Source organism: Myxocyprinus asiaticus, chromosome 36 (assembly GCF_019703515.2).
Source record: "Myxocyprinus asiaticus isolate MX2 ecotype Aquarium Trade chromosome 36, UBuf_Myxa_2, whole genome shotgun sequence".
NCBI classification, from domain to species: Eukaryota; Metazoa; Chordata; class Actinopteri; order Cypriniformes; family Catostomidae; genus Myxocyprinus; species Myxocyprinus asiaticus.
In genome coordinates this window covers 39146544-39169607 of record NC_059379.1, presented here as the reverse complement: position 1 = coordinate 39169607, position 23064 = coordinate 39146544, and the positions used below count along the sequence as shown (strand labels likewise).

At 42.7% G+C, this 23064-nt stretch overlaps 1 protein-coding gene across 5 annotated transcripts in view; it reads left to right on the top strand.

The window, feature by feature from the left end:
- LOC127427113 (membrane-associated tyrosine- and threonine-specific cdc2-inhibitory kinase-like) overlaps positions 1-22741 on the top strand; it is a 28040-nt gene extending 5299 nt beyond the window's left edge. Inside the window, exons 4-9 of one of the 5 annotated variants that reach the window (XR_007894901.1) lie at positions 2961-3258; positions 3349-3455; positions 7321-7493; positions 16792-17059; positions 21109-21317; positions 21402-21544. Coding sequence is in view for 3 of the 5 variants with exons in the window: in XM_051674489.1 (XP_051530449.1) it covers positions 2961-3258; positions 3349-3455; positions 7321-7493; positions 21109-21317; positions 21402-21654 (1040 nt within the window). In the remaining 2 variants the exon portion in view is untranslated. Of the gene's footprint in view, positions 1-2960; positions 3259-3348; positions 3456-7320; positions 7494-16791; positions 17060-19120; positions 19575-19629; positions 19734-21108; positions 21318-21401 lie in introns of those variants that run through there. The other 4 variants (XR_007894902.1, XM_051674490.1, XM_051674489.1 and 1 more) reach the window with 4 other exon arrangements.
- The last annotated feature ends 323 nt before the right edge of the window (positions 22742-23064 follow it).

Here is a 23064-nt window from a genome sequence, read left to right as displayed (position 1 = left end):
GTTTTTAATCAAATTACTGTGTAATTTAACAATTTCTTTTACAAAAAACATCAGATAAATATGCATTACAATGTCACTCTTCAAACCAGCCAACGGAAAAATATTATCCATTCTGTTTATGAGAATATTTAGCCAAAAACGTGTCGTTCATGGCAATCTCCCATTCATTCCAATGGGGAGTTCTGCAGAGCTTGTCAGAGCAAGCAACCGTAACCGAGGGGGGCGGAGCTTAGCGAAGGGTCAGTTGACAAAAGTTGTGATGTTGAAAATCTACTGACAGCCTTGTCAATGTATAATGCATATTTTCAGTTTATATGTACTTTATGTACTCAGTTTTTATGTGAGTTATAAGAGAATTGAATCAATATCCTTATGATTAAAACATGTTAAATAATGTATATATACAGTATTCTAAAATCATACAACTAGTAGGCTGTTACACATATTATCTAACTTAATATTTGACATGTACATTTCTATAGATATGCTTATAAGGGGATGGCTCCCACCTTTACGTTTTTTTTGTCCTCGCCACTGTCAGCTTTGGCTCGCTCACTGGGGGCTTTAAGGCATGAAACTGTGTTTACATGCACACCAATATGCTGAAAACGACCAAAAATAAGCTTATTCAAAAAAGCTGATAATACAAGAAAAACGTGTTTTCATGAGACTTGAAATCATCGGGTTACTCTCTGCTTATTTGACTTCAAAACATAAACAGTGCACACACTGGATAAGTTGGTAAGTACGCCAGTGAAGGTGTTAATGTGCAGAGGAAATCGGGTAATAGCCAGCAATCTACCTGTGTCGATCAGTTTATTCTTAACGGGATAGCTCACCCAAAAATGAAAATTCTCTCATCATTTACTCAGCCCTCATCCATACCAGATGTGTATGACTTTCTTCTGCAGAACACAAATTAAGATTTTTAGAAGAATATTTCAGCTGTTTAGGTCCATACAATGCAAGTGAATGGTGATCAGACCTTTGAAGCTACAAAAAGCACATAAAGGCAGCATACATGTAATCCATAAAACTCCAGTGGTTTAATCCATGTCTTCTGAAGCGATGAGAGGTGTGGGTGAGAAAAAGATCAATATTTCAGTCATTTTTTACTATGAATCTCGATCTTTAACCAGCCCTGACCAGTAGGTGTCGATATGCAAAAATAATGCATTAGCCAAAAACAAAAGAGGAAGAATGTGTTTGGGCTGTTTGAAAGTGGAGATTTATAGTAAAGAAGGACTTAAATAATCTGTTTCTCACCCACTCACACCTATCATATAACTTCAGAAGACATTCATTAAACCCCTGGATTCGTATGGATTTATTTTGTGTTAAATGTTATCTGTTTATTAAGGTTAAATGCCAAAGTATAATTCGGGTGTCCGCGTAGCGTATCGCTCCACTCACAGTATGTGTGATGCAAATTGCATCATCGGCTCAGCCACGCGGCTGACCCGCATACGCATTACTCTGCTGTCCTCGTTGCTGATGTATGCACCTGCTATTGACTGTACTAAAACAGTATCACAAAGAAATTGTTTTGGGCATACGTCAAACATGTGTGTATTCGCTCACAGTCGAAAGAGTATACTCACAGAGGCAACGCGATTGACCAGGCACGAGCCGATCCGGAACACGCAAAAACTAAGTATACCTACATTTACATTTATTCATTTGGCAGATGCTTTTATCCAAAGTGAATGAATATATATAATTTTTTATAAGTGTATGGTCAAGTGTCTTTAGCCATTTTGAAGACAGAGAGGGAATCTGCTTCACGGATGGAGTTGGGAAGGTCTTTCCACCACCGAGGTACAATTAAGCTGAAAGTCCAGGAAAGTGATTTGGTGAAAATGATTTTAGTTAAAATGGAGCGGATCCAGGGACTGTTCTGTGTGCCAGCATCATGGCCTTGAACTCGATATGTGCAGCAACCGGCAGCCAATGTAGAGAGACAAGGAATGCTGTAACGTGCTCTCTGGTTTGTTGAAGACCAGACCTGCTAATGCATTCTGGATCATTTGCAGAGGCCTGATTGCGTATGCAGGAAGGCCGGCTAAAAGAGCATTACTGTAGTCCAGTCTAGATATGACAAGAGACTGAACAATGAGTTGTGAGAGGAAGGGTCTTATTTTCCTGTTGTTATAGAGTGTAAATCTACATGATCGTGCTGTCTTTGAGATGTGGTCGGTGAAATTGAGTTTGTTGTCGATGGTTGTGATTTCTGTCCGTTTTGGAAGGTGTTATTGTTGATAAACCCAGCTGAACGGTGATGTTGTGCTCAACAGTAGTATTGGCTGGAAAGACGAGGAGCTCAGTTTTCACTAGGTTGAGTTGCAGGTGGTGATCCTTCATCCAGGCTGAGATATCTGCCAAACAGTCTGAGATTCAAGCAGTCACCATGGAGTTGTTAGGCTGGAAAGACAAGTAAAGCTGTGTGTCATCAGTGTAGCGGTGGTAAGAGAACCCATGTGCTTGAATGAAGGGTCCCAGTGATGTTTATAATGAGAAGAGAAGTGATCCAAGCACTGAGCCCTGAGGTACCCCAGTATATAGCTGATCTGACTTGGACACCTCACTTCTCCAGGCTACCTTGAAAGACCTACCTGAGCGATAGGACTTGAACCAGCCAAACACAGTTTCTGTGATGCCCAGAGTAGAGAGTGTGGACAGGAGGATCTGATGATTGACTGTATCAAAGGCTGTATCAGATAGGTCCAGTAGAACCTACTGGGCCTTTATCGTGTCCGAATGTGCACTATGTATAGTGAAAAGTTCTATACAAATTTAACTGACTTAATATTGTGTAAAATAAGAGTATATTATAATCTCATCATAACATTTACAATTGGTCACTGTTCAAGAAGTGGGCTTTTTTGATCTGCTCAAGACATGCCATCCCAGCTTGAAGGTGTACATTACTGAAGGTGAGTGTGTGTTTTGTTTTGTGTTAGGTGAGGCGTGTGCCTGGACATACCTGTGTGACATGCTCGCAGCGCTCGAGCACCTGCACGCTCAAGGGTTTGCCCACTTGGACATCAAACCAGCAAACGTTTTCCTCACCAAGTCTGGACGCCTCAAACTTGGAGACTTTGGCTTGTTGCTTAAGCTTTCCACAGATGCCCAAACACGAGGGACAGAGATAGAGAGAGGAATGGACAGAGAGCAGGAGGATTTACAGGAGGGAGACCCCAGATACATGGCCCCGGAGCTGCTCAGAGGACAGTATGGGACCGCCGCTGACATCTTCAGGTTAGTCAATTCTAGACTTGATTGTCATGTCAAATGTACGTTATGACACTGAATCGGACGAATAGATGTCTTTGTTCTGTTGTCTGTTAGTTTGGGAGTGTCTATTCTGGAGATGGCCTGTAACATTGAGGTTCCTAAAGGAGGAGACGGATGGCAGCAGCTCAGACAGGGACACTTACCAGCTGAATTCACCAATGGTACAGTACTATCACATCTGCGTATGTTATTTAATAAAAAAGGCTCAAAAGAGGACAGAGGAACCAGCATTTCAGTCAAACAACCACTGCTCCCAAGTATATTCCAAATTTATAAAGCAAGTAAATGACACTTAAAATCTTGCTTTTATTTTCTCACTACATCTATGCGTTATTACATAGTAAGATGTAAGAGATAATATACAGTCATTATTATATACAATCATTATGGCAAAATAAACCCAGACAAGCTGATCAGGACCCGACATTATCCCTATTACACAGCTGCTTAATAAATAAGTAAACATAAAATATCGATCTGAGTTGAAATTGTTTTATTATGCGTGAAGAGAGTGCGTGAAATGATACGAGAGGTGAAACTAGCACAGCTTTGTAAGAAACCAGTTTTACAGTTTAAAAGCATTATACAATAACATATGACTGTAGAATGCTGTAATTGACCAATCACAATTGAGCATACCAGAGAGCTATGTAATCAGTAGTAATAAACCATAATTAATTCTTATACGATGTATATTTTTACGAAAACATTTAAAGCATATAAAATGCCACACAGTGGCTTCCTTGACCATTTTTGAGTAATGATGCAAAGAAATCGTTGAGTTTTTAACCAATTCAATTAAATAGATAGTTGAAAAGAATTGATTCACAGAAAGAAATTAATTGAACTTCAACTCTATCAGAATGTTTGCTATTGAGATTTAAATGTTTATGACATTATTAAAATATCATAGTTTCAGCGATCTCACACTCGTGACTCGTGACCCATGGAGCGCAGCCTTTAGGAAACTTTGACAAATACATAAAAATAAAAAAAATGTGAAATCTGATTGACATGTCAAACTATGGCTGGGCGATATGGCCAAAAATAATATCATGATATTCTTTTTTATATCGTTCAAGATCGATATTTATTACAATATACATTTACATTTGCACAATGCACATTTTTTTGAATTTCCAAGTTGAGAGAAGAAAAGAAGAAATCATACAGTATTAAATCTTAAACAGTTAAAATAGTCTCTACAAAACTGCATCGGGGGTCCAGAGACAGCCAAAGCTGTAGGGTCTGAGGAATCAAAATATAAATAGAGTGCAGTTGAATATAAATGTTAAAAGATCATCTGATCGTTCGAAGCATAATGACAGCTGTCCAGTATTTGTTCTAATATTTTTACATTCAGATGATATATTTTTATATTTCTTTACATTCAGATAGCCAAGTATGGGGGCATAGAAGCCCTTGTGACTGAGGAATGATACTGTATGGGAGTTCAGGGGTGTTCCCTGAGAGAAAATTTAGAAAATGTAAGTGTTAATGGACCATATTTATATTTTCATTGAAGTGAGAGACTAGGCTACCAACTATTTTATTGTCTTTCCTTGTCATCCATGCCAGAGATGATGATATCTGATTAATTTTCACAAAATTAGAACATAAATCTATTTGTTTATTATTAAAGGGTCATAACTTATTAATATAAATGCTTATTAATAAAGCTAAATTTAGAAGGAAAGAATGTTATGGTCTAAAGGTACTCTGGAACCACGTTAACTTATGTGGTGCCTCATGTCTACTCACATGCAGGGGCAACGCGTACGGAGCGGGACAGGGCATAAATGAAGTGTGTTCGGTGCTACAGAAAAATATTTAAGAATACAGCGCAGAAAGATCAGAGTTGGTTTACACAGCACTGTTGTTTCGTCGCACTGCTCAATGGAGACGATGAGAGGGCGCAACCATCATCATGTGTTGCGGTCCGGAGGGAATCAACCAGGGGTCTGGAACTGGACCGCGGTGACCGGCTAGCCTAATCGTTAGCAAGGCAGCTAACGGTAGTAACTTCATACAGTCAGAGAAAGCCGAACAGCTTGTGTTTTTAGAGACATTCACCTGATCGTCTAGATGTAGAACATAGGCTAAATTTATTGATGTATTTATTTTTATTATTTTGATCCCCTTTTCTCCCAACTGGAATGCCCAATTCCCACTACTTACTAGGTCCTCGTGGTGGCGCGGTTACTCACCTCAATCCGGGTGGCGGAGGACAAGTCTTATTACAAGTCGCGCATCTTATCACGTGGCTCATTGTGCATGACACCGCGGAGACTCACAGCATGTGGAGACTCATGCTACTCTCCGAGATCCACCCACAACTTACCACACGCTCCATTGAGAGCGAGAACCATTAATCGCGACCATTAGGAGGTTACCCCATGTGATTCTACCCTCCCTAGCAACCAGGCCAATTTGGTTGCTTAGGAGACCTGGCTGGAGTCACTCAGCACACCCTGGATTCGCACTCGTGACTCCAGGGGTGATAGTCAGCGTCAATACTCACTGAGCTACCCAGGCCCACATAGGCTAAATATTGAAAATTACTCAGCTTATCATCGATATCATGGATTTTTAATCGATGAATCCATTAAAAATGGATTGTTTTATCGCCCAGCCCTAAGTCAAACCCTAAGAAAACTTCCCATATTCATGACTCAAAAATGTATGATACTTGAAAATTGATTATTATATCATATACTGTTCGTGTTACACTTGCTATAGTTTACTTCCATGTTGCTTCTTCATCATATAGCAATGTCAAATGTAAATTAAGTCAGTCACAGAAACATCAGCGCCACCTTGAGTAATATTTGTTTACACACATATGGGATATTGATAATTCACGATTATCACACAGAAAAATCGACATATTATAGTTATTTGTATGAATATAGTACTCATTCGTCTTGTAATAAAGAAATAGATGTCATGTGATAGTAAACTTGTATAAATATGAAAGAATCATAAAAATATGATTTATGGAAATGCAAATATATATTGCAACACTATTACATATCGGGAGTCACTAACGACCCTATGCACCTTTGGTAAATAAAAAATTAGGAACATTTTATTTTTTGCAATTTTGGCTTCTACATAAAAAGGCTAAATCAATATTAATAAAGACATAAATAGTTCTCATTTTTCAGTTAACATCATTCAAAGACCAGTAAACATAAAGCTAAATCAATATTTGGTGTGACCACCTTTGACTTTAAAATAGCACCAGTTCTCCAAAGTACACCTGGACACAGTTTTTCTTGGTTGTTGGCAGATAGGATGTTCCAAGCTTCTTGGAGAATTCACCACTGTTCTTCTATCTATTTAGGCTGTCTCAGTTGCTCTTTATGTAATCTCAGACTGACATGATGTTCAGTGGGGGGTTTTGTGGGGGCCATGACATCTGTTACAGGGCTCCCTGTTCTTCTATTCTAATCTTTTCTATTTGCAAAAGTAATGTTTGGGAGTCTAACATTTATATTTCCTATTGACACACTAAAGCTGATGATATAAATAACCATCTTAAGACAAATGCTTTTGTGAAACATCTTATGTGCCTAAGACTTTTGCACAGTACTGTGTGTGTGTATGTATGTGTGTGTATATATATATATATATATATATATATATATATATATATATATATATATATATATATATATATATATTTTTTTTTTTTTAAGTTTTTTTTTAGTTTTTTAGTTTCACAATTCATAAGAGAAAGGTTGAGGAATACTAAAGAGGTGTGGGCACAACTTCAAAGATGGATGAGGTAGACGGGGTGGAATGAGGTCAGGGGTCACTAAAGACCCAGGTATGCATTTAAGGGTTAAACTAAATTGTTAAAAGATTTCTACTTTTTATCATGTTAGACAGTCTAATTTATTGTTGACCCACAAACTTTTTGGTCACCTTTAAAGTTGGCTGATTTATGTGAAAGTCAAGCACTGTGTGTGTGTGTGTGTGTGTGTGTGTGTGTGTGTGTGTGTGTGTGTGTGTGTGTTTCAGCACTGTCAGCAGAGTTGCAGTATGTACTACGGCTCATGCTGATCCCAGATCCGTGCAACAGAGTAACGGCACAGCAGCTGCTCTCACTGCCCTCAGTGTGCAAACACAAGTGGAGACGACAGCTGTCTCTCTGCATCATCGAGACCTTCCTGTCGCTATTCAGCTTCTGTCAAGTAAGCATGACATTATATCTGTGGCTAAAGGCCTGTTCACACCAAGAGAGAACTCATCTGTGAAACACTGTCAATTACCACTGAAAATAATTTAGACGTGTCCCTCTTTAGCCAGCCGAACTGACTTATAATCATGTGCAGGATATGAATTATTTACAGCATAACAGTAATTCAGTTTTCACTTTTTAAAATGCTAGTTCTTGATATCGGCAATGGAATTACTACTGGAGAAAGTGCTAAGTTTTGATAGCAGTAATTATATTTGCTAGAGGTCGACCGATATAGATTTTTTTTATAGCCAATATGATACAGATTATTTTTATGTTTTCATGTACAATAACTGATATGCATAACCGATTTTTAATTAATTTAATTGATTTTTTTATTTTTTTTATTTCATCTTTATATTATAAAACTTAAAAATAGAGCTTGCACTCAAGTAGGAAAACTCTCACATGAATTTATTTAAGAGGACACAACAGAGAATTTTTTTAATTTTTAAAAAAAAATTTATTACAACTATAATAACACCATGTTTTAATAAACAGGAACATCAATAATAATAACAGGCTAAATTAATTGAAAACATCTGATGTTTTCAAACGGAGAATATAAATAAATGTCAAGGGAGTCTACCAACTTTGCATTGATGTAATCTTCCGTTTTAAATTACAACTTTAAAAGGTTTAGGTGTTATTTAATAGGCTAAAGGCAAATGGATTGTTGGAATAAGTAAATATTCTCAGGAAAGTGTCCCGAGATCTTTAATGGCATCAGAATTATTAAAAATGTCTTTGTTGGTCTAGATAATAGCAGCTGCCTAATGAAATACCTGCTGAAAGAGCACTATTTTTTGTGTTTTACCGTGAGTAGGGCATCTGTAGCTTATCTGGCAGCAAATGACATGCAGATCTCATCAACGCTCATCGTCACCCAACACAAAGCTATTTTAGACACGTATATTTTGATGCGAGTATTTTGCCCCATTCATTTCTATGCGTTTATGCAAAACTTATACTCGAACGGTGTTGTGGAGATAATAAATTCATTTCCAGAAAACTGTAATCATGAAGATGATGATTCATAGCGAAATTAAGTTCAATAGAAAATGTTAAAATAATTAAGGGAATTTTAAACAAGTTGATCTTGTTTAAAGCAGCCGGCAACATACAGTGGGCATTCTGTCGGAACATGCCATATAGGCATCAACCTGGTGAACGTCAACTTTACGAGACTAATGGGCATAGCCAACAGAGAATTAAATTAAACCATTTTATTTCCAACACGCATTCACCCAAGGCCCTTTGAATTGATTAATGTAAAGTAATGTTACGTCTTTGGGAGTTTGCAGTCTTTGTCTTTCACTACGTGAGTTCGTCTCCATTTCTTAGTGTTAACCTTAAACTACACATCAAGCATTTATGTTACACATCTCGCTTGAGCATCAGTGGCTGTTATGTTGAATAAAGTTTAGCAATCCAAGCAACACATTGCAAAACAAGTTACTTTACCTGTGAACACCAGGATTGTTCCCTCTCACGCACTGCTGTAATGCCTGTTTTGCATGCAATTTCTGAAACACCCACCAGATGGCACCATTTATTGGCGATCCGACATTACAAAACTGATATCTGATTAAAGCAACACTGTTACTTTTGGCCCTCTAGCGGTTGAAGCTGTATATAACAATCAACAATAATCCTTTGAACGTACGTAGAATCAATATCACTCGTGAATGTAAACACCACTTGCTTCTTGCCGCTTTACAGGCTTCTTTTATAACCTTGTTTACTTCCGCATACGGGGCTTAGTCCGTCACGTGATTGCACGTTACTGAAGTCTCGCGGTAAGTAACACAGGAACCAAACACCATATTAGGGCAAACAGACAATGACAGGAAAAAACAGTATAATTATTTTTACCACAAATGGAGAAATTTATCTGTGGTTATACTAGTAAATTACCTTATGTGGCTTTGCTGCATAGACACCCCCCCGCCCCAGCCATCGGCATAGGAGGAGACTGTCCATACCAGCTTTTTAAGTTCACCACATTGTATATTTCAGTTTTAGCTGGGTTGCCCCAACAAACGGTGTAATTTGTTGGCCCAGTTTTCTTTTTAATTTCAGCTGGACCCTCCCATTTGGGCGCTAGCTTAGCGGAGAATTTGTTTGTGGCTGAGGAGAGCGGATGAGTTCTGAGCCAGACTAGATCACCCTGTTGAAAGTGCGCATCTTTCCTCTGGGAATTGTAGTATCTAGCCTGTCTGGCCTGCTGTACATCCACTCTACGCTTAACCTCCTCCTTCAAGTTGGTTTGTCTTTCCAGCAGGTTGTACAACGACTGGTCTGAGTAGGTGTTCTGTAGATCAGCCTTTCCAGTGGCCCCTGAAGCTGCCTGCCTATCATGAGCTCTGCAGGTGTCTTCCCAGTTGTCTCCTTTTGGGCTGTGTTGATGGCATACCGGTATCCAAAAATCCCAGGTGTTGTGTTGCTGACCGACATATGATGCTACCATTGTCTTAAATGTCCTGTTTATCCTTTCGGTCAGATTAGTTTGTGGGTGGTAATAGGTTGTGAGTTTCTGAATTGCTCCCCATGACTTGCAGAGTTCATAAAGTATTCTGGAGGTAAACTGTGGTCCTCGATCTGATATGAGGTACTTGGGAACGCCCCATCGGGTAAAGATCTCCTCCCTGAGGACTTTAACGATCTTTGGTGTTTTACTATCTCTCAAGGGGAACATCTCCACCCATTTGGTGAAATAGTCCACAATGACGAGTAGGTAGGCATTCTGTTTCTTGCTTAGGGGGAATGGACCCATCAGGTTAATCCCCAGTGTATGTCCTGGTTCTGTCACCTGGGTGCTTTGCATCTGTCCACTGAGTTTAGTGTTATCAGGTTTGTATTTTTGACAGATATCGCAGCCTTTCACATACGCCCAGATATCCTTCCGGACAGTGGGCCACCAGGCGACTTCCAAAAGCCTTAGCAAAGTCTTCAGCCTCCCAAGATGTCCTCCAAGCTGGTTGTCATGGAAATAGTTTAGAAATCCAGGTATTAGGGATTGTGGGACTATTACCTGGAACTTCTCTCCAGTGTCCCTCAAGGGGACTGAGTGATATATATCCCCTTGATGTTCTTCAAAGGAGATCTTCTGGTCTTGTGCTTCCCTAACTTTGTTTCCGCCCAACAGGTCAGAGAAGGTGCTGTCCTTGTGTTGGGCTTGGGAAACTTCATATAGGGTATGTGGTAAGTCAGTTGTAAGCGTAGAGGGTGTGACGGCTAAGCATGGTTCATCCTTAGTATTAGGGGGCACGTATGCCCGGGACACTGCATCTGGACCCAAGTTGAGACATCCCTTCCGGTGATGGACCTGAAAGTTTAACTGCTGCAACCTCAGAGTCTACCATGTGAGACGAGAAGAGGTTATAGGGCAATTAAATGCCCAAGACAGACCCGCATGGTCTGTGAACACCTCAAACTGTCTTCCTTCCAGGTAATGTCTCCATTTTTCAACTGCCCAGACTACCGCTAAACACTCCTTTGCAGAAGTCGAATAGTTGAGTTCAGCTCCTCTTAGGGTCCAAGAAGCATAGGCCACAACTCTCTCGCCTTCCGCTGACTGTTGTGTAATGATGGCTCCCAGGCCCACATCACTGGCATCGGTGTGCACCTGAAAAGGCTGGTTGAGATCCGGCTCTACTAGGACAGGTGGGTCTTGCAGGGCTCTTTTGATGGCATCCATACTTGACTGGCACTTGGTAGTCCATTCCCACTTCACCCCTTTCTTCTTCAGTTGGTTTAACGGGGTAGTTATGTCAGCGAAATGGGGTCTGAACTTATGGTACCAGCTGGTCAACCCCAGGAAACATTGCAGTGCTTTCAGATCCTGGGGTGGAGGATACTCTGCAACCGCACAGGTCTTCTCGGGATCTATTTGCACCCCCCTGTCGGATACTATGTGCTCTAGAACTTCAACTGCCTTTTGAAGAAGTGACACTTCTTCATGTTCAGTGAGAGGTTGGCCTGGGTATGTCTTTGCATTATTTTGTTCAAATATTGGATGTGTAGTTCAAGGGATGGTGAATAAATGATGATATCATCAATATACACAAAACAGATATTCCCTCTCTGTTCCACCAGGACCTTCTCCATGAGCCGCTGGAACGTGGCTGCAGCATTTCGCATGCCATACGGCATAGACAGAAATTGGTATAGGCCCTTCGTGGTAATAAAAGCCGTTTTCTCTCGGCTCACCTTGTCCATCTCCACCTGCCAGTAACCAGACTGCAAATCCAGGGTGCTGAACCAGCAGGCACCCTCCATGGATTCCAGGATGTTATGTATTAGGGGCATGGGGAAAGCATCTGGTATGGTCTTGCTGTTGAGCTTCCTATAGTCCACACAGAACCTATAGGAGCCATCTTGTTTAGGGACAAGAACTACAGGTGTGGACCAAGGCCAAAACGAGAGCTCTGTGATGTGGTCCTGTATCATCCGATCTACCTGGTCTTCAATTATCCTTTTCTTCAAGGGTGACAATCTTTAGGCCATTGATTTAAAAGGCATGTCCTCTACCAATAAGATCTTATGTCGTTCCATAGAAGTTTTCTCCTGAATATTCGAGGTAGCGCGTGGCCAGGCGGAAATCAGCCTCTGCAACTCCTCTTGATTGTCTGAGTCCCAGACGAGTACGGCTTCTGTGGTCATGGCAGGGTGTAGTGAGTGTTCACCTGTCAGAGGTAAGGCATAATAGAGACTCAGTGTAGCCGGCTGGCGAGAGTGATCACCTGTATCCATTGTAGTGGATCCCGGGGTGATAGAAGACTGCAGGAATGGGTAGTATGTGTACCTTGTCTCTGCTTTCAGGCTATATCTTCCCTGGCCTACATCTGCTATGGCTCTGGTAGCAACCAGAAAGTCCAAACCCACTATAAGGGGGAATGCCAGGTGAGTATCATTCATTATGTACGTGTCCACCTTACATTCTTTACCCTGACATCGGTAGCTGATAGATTTCTCGGCTTTTGCTTGGTGTATCTTGCCATCGGCCATAATAAAACATTGTGGTGAGTGAGTGGTGAGTGGTTTTCCTCCAGCTGTCTCCACAGGTTCTCCTGCATGAGGGTGAAGGTACTTCCGGTGTCCAGGACAGCCTTCACCTCTTTCTCTTTCACCTTAACAGGCACCAGGAGCAGCAACGCCACGCTGTGTGATTGGGCTACAGATGCTCCCACCAGATTCCTGGAGTAACTATGGTCAGCAGGTTGTTTATTGGATTTCCCCTTGCTGTTTTGCCCATCGACTTTCTGCCAATAGTCTTGGGCTCCCAGACAGTCTTTCTCCACCATTGATCCAACTTTCACCAGTTGTTCCACAGTGTTCACTGTCCCTCTCAGACAGCCAGCGACCCTTGGGTTGATGTTATTGAGGATGCGGCTTAAGAGTCCTTCCTCGGAGATATCGGGGTTCCACTTCAGGCATAGCACTCGGTAGTCATATGCTAAATCTCTCAGGCGTTGTCCAGGGCGCTGCACCAGCTACCTCAGCTTATACTCCACTTCAGTGAGATAATCCTCCTGAAGGAAAGCAGCCATAAACACCTCCTTGAAAGATTCCCAGTTTTTTACCTTCGCCTTTTCTGCCTTCCACCAGCTAAGAGCAGGTCCCTTTAGCACCGTGCTCAGGGTTCCGATGAGCTCTACGCTGGGGAGTGATCTCAAGGAAGTTTTCAGCCTGTTCGATGAAGTTAAACACCTCAGCCGTCTCACAGGAGTCGCCAAAGGTGGGAAATTCTAGTTGGATGGGAGGGCGAACACAGAATGATGAGGCTCCAGCTGTAACAGCAGAGTTGATCACATTTGGTGGGGGGATGGCACCAGCAGGGGAAGGAATGTCATATGTATCACTGAGGGTGATGGGTGGTGGTATCCTTCCTCTAGATATGGGCGTAAGTGTATTATAACCCGGGCCTAATGGACTGTTGGATGTTACTGGGGCATAGGCCTGTAGTCTAGAGAACGTAGGTGTGCAAGTGAGCCTGAGTTTCCTCATTTGACCTTCACACTTAGCAGAAAACAGTCAATGACGGCCTTCTCCAACTTCTCAAGCGACCCTTGGAAGTACTCCTCTAACCCCGCTAAGCTAGCATCCACAGCCTCCCTGAAACCAGTTTCGCGGTTTATTATACTGGCCATGAAATGTTTAAATCCCTCATCTAAAGAGTTTACTTTTTCACTTAGGGCCAATAAATTCACCTTCATTTGCTCAACCTCAGTTTGCATAGATTGTAACACACCCACATTCATAATACAACTCTCATCATCATCAGACGTGTCATCATCAGTTATACAATGTACTAATCATAGATGTTATCTCTTCAGCAGAATTCCGTCTTGTAACAAACGGGCCTGCAGTAAATTCCAGATTAGTACAACCTGTGTTATTGGTAACAGGAACACAGTAATCAGTATTTACAACATCACCCTGAGTCTTGTGCCTACAAACTCCATGCTTCCAAAACAAAAATAAACAAATACATTCAAACACAGCAACGGAAAGGTTTGTCTCCGTACGGGCCACCACTATGTAACGATCCGCTTCACTAGCGTAGCTACACGAGAAATAAGGGACTTATATTTCCTACTGTGAATGAATGTTAAAACGTACAAAGAAGACCAGACACAAGCAGTATGAAAAATCCAAGGTGTATTAAACATGTAAATACCATCAAACAAACAGTGATCACAACAATTACCAATACCGTACACAAAGTGCGAGGGTGTGTGTGTGTGTGAAGCTTTCCAAAGTCCCAGTGCACAATATATACAAGGTGAGTTGGTTTCGGTCTCACCGAAATGACAGTTTATGTCCCAGGAGTGCGAAATCCAACAAGCGCGGTGTTGAATGTTCCTCTCAGGTAAAGTAATCCAATACGAAAGAAAACTCCACAAAGAGATGAATAGAGTCCTTTATCCTTCAACTCGAATGCGCCAAACAATAATCCTTCGAATGTACGTAGAATCAATATCACTCGTGAACGTAAAACACCACTTGCTTCTCGCCGCTTTACTGGCTTCTTTTATAACCTTGTTTACTTCCGCATACGGGGCTTAGTCCATCACGTGATTGCACGTGACTGAAGTCTCACGGTAACACAAGAACCAAACACCATATTAGGGCAAACAAACAATGACAGGAAAAAACAGTATAATTATCTTTACCACAAATGGACACATTTATCCGTAGTTGTACTAGTAAATCCCCTTATGTGGCTTCGCTAGAGAAAAAATTGTCAAAGTCATTTTAATTACGTTGAGGCAACTTTTAGGAAATTTATACTACTACCGTGTTTTTTTTTTCTTCTTCAAACATTGGTTGTAAGTGTAACAAGATATGAACTTGTAGTCTCAGCAATAGAGTACGACATCTTGCCAAAGAGTTTTAAATCTTTCCAACCAGTCCAAACCACAATGACGGTGACACATGACATAAATCCCAAAGGGCCAACAAAACACAACACCACCAGTGCAAATACTGCAATAAAAAGCAAATATTAAGACATTAATTTACAGTTTTAACATGTGTTGTGGTAATATTGGGAACCTGACATCACATGCACATCTGGTAATGGGCAACGTCAAGTGATCTTCCATTTTACATATTAAGTTGTGACAAAACAAATTCAAGAATTGTGTTAAATTAGCTCGAATATCCTGCATATGATTAAAAGTCAATTCGTCTTGCTACAGTCCCTCAGTTTATTAAAACCAGCTCAACTCATCTTTATTTACATAGCACTTTCTAAATGTTTAAGTTATCCAAAGTGCTTCACAATTTTTGTGGAACAAACAATAAAAAGGAAGAAAACAACAGAACATCAGAGACATACCTTTACAACACACTTGAAAATGTCTTCACTTACTTAAAAATTACTCAGACTTAAAAGCTAGTAAAAAAAAATAAAAAACTTCAACTTTGTTTTAAAAATCTCAGTTAAAGGGGATGACGGGATGTGAATAAGGACTTGGGGGCAACCACAGAAAAGGCTCGATCACCTTTAGATTTCTGTCTAGATCTTGGAACTGCTAACAGCATTTGGTTGCACGATCTCAATAGCCTTGTGGCAGTGGGGGCATGGTCAAGCATCCGTCCAGAGAGAGAGAAAGCGGTAAGGGTGCTTGCACCTGAGCTAAATTATGTCTAACACCTGTCTCTAATTACAGTGAGCACGTGGAGAGCGGCATAAAAGAGCCACACCGCCAGCAGATGAGAGCCTGGGTCCCGAAAGTTATTAGTGTAAAGCTGATTATTATTGTGATGCTGAAGAGACTATTATTGTGAAGCTAAGAATTTATTATTGTGAAGCTGAAGAGATCAGTGTGGTCATTAAAAGCCTTACCTGTGAGTGGAGCAACCTGCCTCCCATGTCCTCCTTATCGACTGTCCTTACACTGGTGCCAAAACCCAGGAAAATTCTTGGTTGAAGATGGACAGAAGTCGCCCCGTAGAGTCCTCCCAGTTGGCAGAGATCCTCCAATCCCTCGCTGGCCTACATCAGAACCACCAGCAAACCCTGCTTGAGCTCCGGCAAGACCAAGATCGCCGGTTTGTGGAGCTCCTACGGGCTCAAGCAGAGGACCGGCATGCGATCCGGAGCCTCCTCAGCCAAGAGGCGTCCCCAGCCGCGAACCCGGACACCCACACGCCATTGCCCCCACCTGCGTTACAGAAGATGGGGATGGCGGACGACCCCGAAGCGTTCCTGGATCTGTTTGAGCGCACCGCCGAGATCTGGGGCTGGCCTGCTCGGCCAGTGGGCGGCCCGATTTATTCCGCTGTTGTCCGGGGAAGCCCAGCTCGCGGCTCAACAACTGCTGGCGACGAGCCTCCTGGCTTATGGTGACCTGAAAAAAGCCATCATGCAACGGGTTGGTCGGAGTCTGGAAGAGAATCATCAACTCTTCCGGAGCCTGAAGCTGGAGAAGTCCGACCGCCCGTTTGCCTTCGCCCAACGGCTCCGCGACGCCTGCCGGAGATGGCTGCTAGTGAGGGACTGCGGCGTCGACGGGATCATCGACCAGGTGGTACTGGAACAGTTAATACATCGACTGCCAAAAGGGACGGCGGAGTGGTTCCAGTGCCACCGCCCAGCGTCGCTGGAGGAAGCCGTCTGGCTTGCGGAGGACCACATGGCGGCGATCCCGAGGGCGGAAGAGCCCTCCTACTCTCTCTCCCCTCCCCCTGTGTTTTCCCCTGTCTCATCCCTCTCTCCTCTCGTTCTGCTCTCTCCCCAGGGCCTGTTCCTGCCCCACGCAGGCGAGGAGGACTTCCGCTCCCCGGGTGTGGGAGGCGACACCTGCCCCGATGCCCCGCCGCTCTCCCTCTCAGGTGGGGGCGCCCGCCGACGCAAGTGTGGGCGTAGCGCCTGGGCCAGCATGCTGGAGGTGCAGAGACCCGGGCCACTTCCAGGATCAGTGCCCTCTGATGGAGCTGGGGACGGTGGTACGGGTCTCCGACATCCCGCAGGCTGCCCCCGACCGGGCCGGAGCGTACCGGATATCGGTAAGTGTCAACGGGGGTACTCACCAAGCATTGGTGGACACCGGTTGTAATCAAACCACTATCCACCAACGCTTGGTTCAACCCAAGGCTTTGGGCACAGCTAAAACGGTGAGGGTGAAGTGTGTGCACGGGGATATTCACAAGAATCCTGTGGTGACTCTTACGATTAAAGTCCGGGGGAAAAAGCATAGAGTGGAGGTCGTGGTTAGTTCCCGCCTCACCCATCCGCTGATTTTGGGGACAGTTTGGCCTGATTTTAGAAATTTATTGAAGGGAATTTTTGCGGATGGGTCCTGCACTAAATTAGGAGATGAAATGTGCGATACTCTGGCAGAGTAGGCGGAGCCGGGGCCGTCTTCGACAGTTCCACGTCATAATGATGAGAGAGGGGGAGAGGCTGTAGCCCCTCCCCTTCTCAGGGAATTCCCTGAGGGAGATTTCCCTTTGGAGCAGTCGCGAGACGAAACCCTCAAACACGCCTTCGACCAAGTGAGAGTCATCGACTCCAACCAGACATCGCCCTTTCATATCCCTATTTTGCAATTAGAAATGAGCGGTTGCATAGAGTGACGCAGGACGCTCAGACAAAAGAAGATACAACCCAGCTTTTGATACCACGGAGCTGTCAGGAAATGGTATTCCAAGCGGCTCATTATAATCCCATGGCGGGTCACTTAGAAGAAAAGAAAACACTGAACTGTCTAATAGCCTGTTTCTATTGGCCGGGCATTGGCGGCGATGTCCGCAGGTGGTGTGCGGCATGCCGCGAATGTCAGCTGGTTAACCACCGGCCACCCCAAAAGCGCCATTGCGCCCCCTTTCGTTGATCGAGGTCCCCTTTTAAAGAATTGGAATGGACCTCGCAGGGCCGTTAGAGTGGTCAGCACACGGACATCGCTTTGTATTGGTCCTAGTGGACTATGCAACGCGATATCCGGAAGCAGTGCCTCTTCGCAACATCTCAGCATGCAGTGTTGCGGAGGCACTCTTCAAAATAATCTCCTGGGTGGGGATTCCAAAAGAAATCCTCACCGATCAAGGCACAATGTTTATGTCACGGACACTACGCGAGCTGTACAAATTATTGGGCATTAAATCGATTCGCACCAGCGTGTACCATCCACAAACAGATGGCCTGGTGGAACGATTTAATAAAACCCTTAAAAACATGATTCGTAAGTTCGTGCACGACGATGCTAGAAATTGGGATAAATGGCTCGACCCCCTGTTATTCGCAGTACGAGCGGTCCCGCAAGCCTCCACTGGCTTCTCCCCATTTGAGCTGCTGTATGGGCGATGCCCACGCGGTGTGCTTGATGTATTGAGAGAAACCTGGGAGGAGGGACCTTCAAATAGTAAGAATGAAATTCAATACGTTCTTGATCTTAGAGCAAAACTCCACACTTTGGGACAACTAACACAGGAGAATTTGCTCCAAGCTCAAGAACGACAGCGCCGACTGTATGACAGGAACTCAGCTAAGGGAATTTGCAACCAATTTCCCTTGAAAAAAACGCCTTCTCCACACCGTTTGGATTACACCAGTTTGTGACACTTCCGTTCGGTCCCGGCTACGTTTCAGCATCTCATGGACCGAATCCTCAGACCGCATTCAGCTTACGCCGCTGCCTATTTAGATGACATCATCATTTACAGCAATGACTGGCAGCGGCACATGCAGAATCTGAGGGTGGTTCTGAGGTCGCTGCGCCGAGCAGGACTCACAGCAAACCCAAAGAAGTGCGCGATTGGGCGGGTGGAGGTATGGTATCTGGGGTTCCACTTGGGCCACGGGCAGGTGCGTCCCCAAATTGATAAGACAGCAGTGATTGCGACCTGCCCGAGGCCCAAGACCAAAAAGGGGCTGGCTGGCTATTATAGAAGATTCGGACCTAACTATTCGGACGTCACCAGCCCGCTGACTGATCTCACTAAAAAGGGAGCTCCAGACCCGGTCCAGTGGACGGAGCAGTGCAGCAGGCGTTCACGCAAGTTAAAGCCGCACTTTGCGGGGGGCCGCTTTTACATTCACCCGATTTCTCTCTCCCTTTTGTTTTACAGACGGACGCTTCAAACAGAGGGCTGGGGGCCATACTCTCGCAGGTGGTGGAGGGGGAGGAGCGCCCGGTGCTGTACATTAGCCATAAGCTCTCATTGAGGGAAACTAAGTACAGCACCGTAGAAAAAGAATGTCTTGCCATCAAGTGGGCGATCCTCACTCTCCGATACTTACTGTTGGGGCGGGCTTTCACCCTCTGTTCGGAACACGCCCCACTCCAATTGCTCCACCGCATGAAAGACACCAACGTGCGGATCACCCGTTGGTATCTGGCTCTTCAGCCATTTAAATTCAAGGTGGTCCACAGACCGGGGGCGCAGATGGCTGCCGCCGATTTCCTTTCCAGAAACGGGGGGGTGGTAGGTAGGCCGGGTGCCTCCCCTGGCCTGAGTCGGGTGGTGGGGATATGTGGCAGCGGGGGCGTGGTCAAGCGTCCGTCCGGAGAGAGAGAAAGCGGTAAGGGTGCTTGCACCTGAGCTAAATTATGTCTAACACCTGTCTCTAATTACAGTGAGCACGGGGAGAGCGGCATAAAAGAGCCACACTGCCAGCAGACGAGAGAGAGCCTGGGTCCCGAAAGTTATTATTGTGAAGCTGATTATTATTGTGACGCTGAAGAAACTATTATTGTGAAGCTAAGAATTTATTATTGTGAAGCTGAAGAGATTATTATTGTGAAGCTGAAGAGATCAGTGTGGTCATTAAAAGCCTTTCCTGTGAGTGGAGCAACCTGCCTCCCGTGTCCTCCTTATTGACTGTCCTTACAAGCCTAGATGATTTATAGGGCCTAAGAAGGTCATTGATTTACTGTGGAGACTGGCCATGTAGTGCTTTAAAAACAAACAATAACATTTTAAAGTCGACTCTGTACTTAACTGGCAACCAGTGAAGGGAAGACGAGATGGGAGTAATATGTTCCCTTTTCCTGGTGCCATTCAGTAACCTGGCTGCCGCATTCTGCACAAGTTGTAGACGGGATAACTGCTTATGACCAATTTCCGAGTAGAGGGAATTACAGTAGTCAAGGCGGGATAACATAAAAGCATGAATTATCACCTCAAGATCTTTAAATCCAAGAAAAGGCTTTATTTTTGAAATAACTAAGATGATAGTAGCTGCTTTTAACTATAGAATTTATCTGCTTATTTAAAGTAAGAGCTGAATCTAGTATTACACCAAGATTGCTCACATTGTCCTTTACACTAATCGCTAGTTGTGCAAGTGTATGGGCTAATGCCTCTTTAGATTTATTGATTTATTGTCATTTAACCGAAGAAACTTATTAGATGTCCAACACTTAACATCCTTCAAACAATTCATGAGCAACGTTAGCGATTGCCTGTCTCCCGTTTTTAGTGGGAAGTAAAGCTGTGTGTCGTTGGCATACAAGTGATAAGAAATTCCATGTTGGCGGCAGATAGATCCTAGAGGGTGCACATATAATGAGAATAATATGGGGCCCAGTACAGAGCCTTGAGGAAGATCATATTTTAATGGAGCTGAAGATGATGCTGAATTTCCAATTTTGACAGAAAATGTTCTATCTGCTAAATAATACATAAACCATTTTAGCGCAGTCCCCTGAATGCCAACCTCACACTTCAACCGATCCAAAAGGATAGCATGGTCAATAGTGTCGAAGGCAGCACTAAGGTCTAACATAATTAAAATAGCAGAGAGACCGGAGTCGACGGCTAATAAAATATCATTAACCAAACAAAAAATGTTTTGGCTAATGCACTTACAATGGAAGTCAGAAATGGGATGCTTATATTTTTGAGTAAGTGCTTGTTTTAATTCTGTACAAAAAATTTACAGAATCATCCTTTTGAAGTAGGACTACTTTTGAACTTTTGGTTGTGTTACTGATGTCATTCGTGTGGGTGTTGGCATTTGCTACATGTAAACAGTGCTTTGAGGATTGTTCTGTTCCTTTCTGCTATCTTCGAACAGTCTGCTATTGTTTTCTGTTCTGTTTCTCCTCACACAGTCCCTCCTGACGGCCGGTTGGAGATTTCTGTCCTCCCTCAATGTGCCGTTTACTCCTCTCTGCTCCTCCTCTCCTCCTCGCACTCCTCCCAGAGAGAGATGGGAGAGAGACGTTGACGTGAGCAACATTCACTCTGACTCTGACAGTCCCACTCATCAGTGTGTGTTCATAACAGAAGACCACCAACACTCTCCCACTTTCTCACACAGGTACAACACCACATTTTCTTCAGAGATTGTACAGATCTAGATGCATTTGATGTTTTTGATTTATGTTTTTCTCAATCTGTCTAGAGTCCAAGCAAGGTTATCTGTGAGCAGCACCTCTACTCCACTGCCACACACACCCACACACACTCCCTCCAGCATCCACTCTAGCAACAGCCTGAGCCCCATAAACCACAGCTCTCATCACAGTCTCATCACAGATTCGCCACACAGCCGAAGCTCCGGCTGGATCCGCACCGAAGTAGCCAATAGAAGCACATTTGAGCCGAAGAACTTGCTTAGTCTTTTTGATGAGACCACACTTGACGGTGAGCCCTAGTGCACGCTGTTAGCTGTATATAGAGTAAAAATCTAATATCAGTTTTAGTTTGCTTTGATTTGGTGCCTGTTTTGTGGATATTTACCATTTATGTGGGGAAACATTTAAAGACATTGAATGTATTTACACCTTATTTTGGGTTTCTTTTTTTAATGTATCACTAGAGTGATGCAGTGTTTGCCTCTGGAATGTCACAGCCTGCTTTTACAAAATTACTCGGAAGACTTGAGATTGATGTATATTATTAAGGTAAAAATATATCCCGATACTCTGTAAATTGTTCAAGTATTTAGCGGCATGTTGGTACTTTTATCTGCAATGAACCAAGTGCTTCAGTCACTTGATCTTCAATTAAAAGGATATGTGGAAAATGAGATTTTCCAGACTTTCTGTTCATAATTAATTATTACATATTTGAAAATGTTATTTTATGGTCGCATTTTAAGCATGCATGATCTAGACATATTTTGAACAGTGCACTACATTAAGGGAAAGAACTCCAATGACTTTGCAAGGATTAAGCAACTACCAAATTTTCTAAAACCAAAAAAATAAAAATAAACATCAGAATTTATAAACATTTATTTAATATCATTCTTGCCCATTTTGACTTTCAATAGTTATTTTATTAAAATTATGTTTTGCTCATACAGTAAATGTAATGTTTCATAATAGAGTGATGTCTAATAATGCTTCTTAAATGATTGAGCTGGTTTTGCTAATCTTTACTTGGCATTTTATGAGCCATTTTAACTTAACAAATAAAGGGCAAAGGTTGGGTGGGGCATGTGTTTTAGATATTTTGATAAACAACCTTTTGATCAACCACCGGGTTCTCATAAAAAGTAGATACCTACTTTGATATAATATACAAATACTGTATGTAATTAATAAGATGATGCCAAATTTTCTGTTTTAACGGTGCAATTTCATTACAGTTCAAGTTTTAAGCATGAATAAATGTTCAGAAATAAAAATTATTACATGTATAATTCGTAATTCTAAATTATTATTATTATACATTATTTACTCACCCTCATGCTATCCCAGATGTGTATGACTCTCTCTTCTGTAGAACAGAAATTAAATTTTTTAAAGAATATTTCAACTCTGTAGGTCCGTACAATACAAGTGAATGAGTGCCAACATTTTTTCACTCCAAAAATCACAAAGGCAGCATAAAAGTAATCCATAAAACTCCAGTGGTTTAATCCATGTCTTCTGATGTGATATGATATGTGAGGGTGAGAAACAGATACATATTTAAGTCCTTTTTTGCTAGAAATTCTTCTCCCTGCCCAGTAGGGGGTGTATGCATGAAGAATGTGAATCACCAAAAACACAAGAAGAATGTGAAAATGAAAGTTAAAGTAGAGATTGACTGAGCAGGGAGGACAATTTATAGTTAAA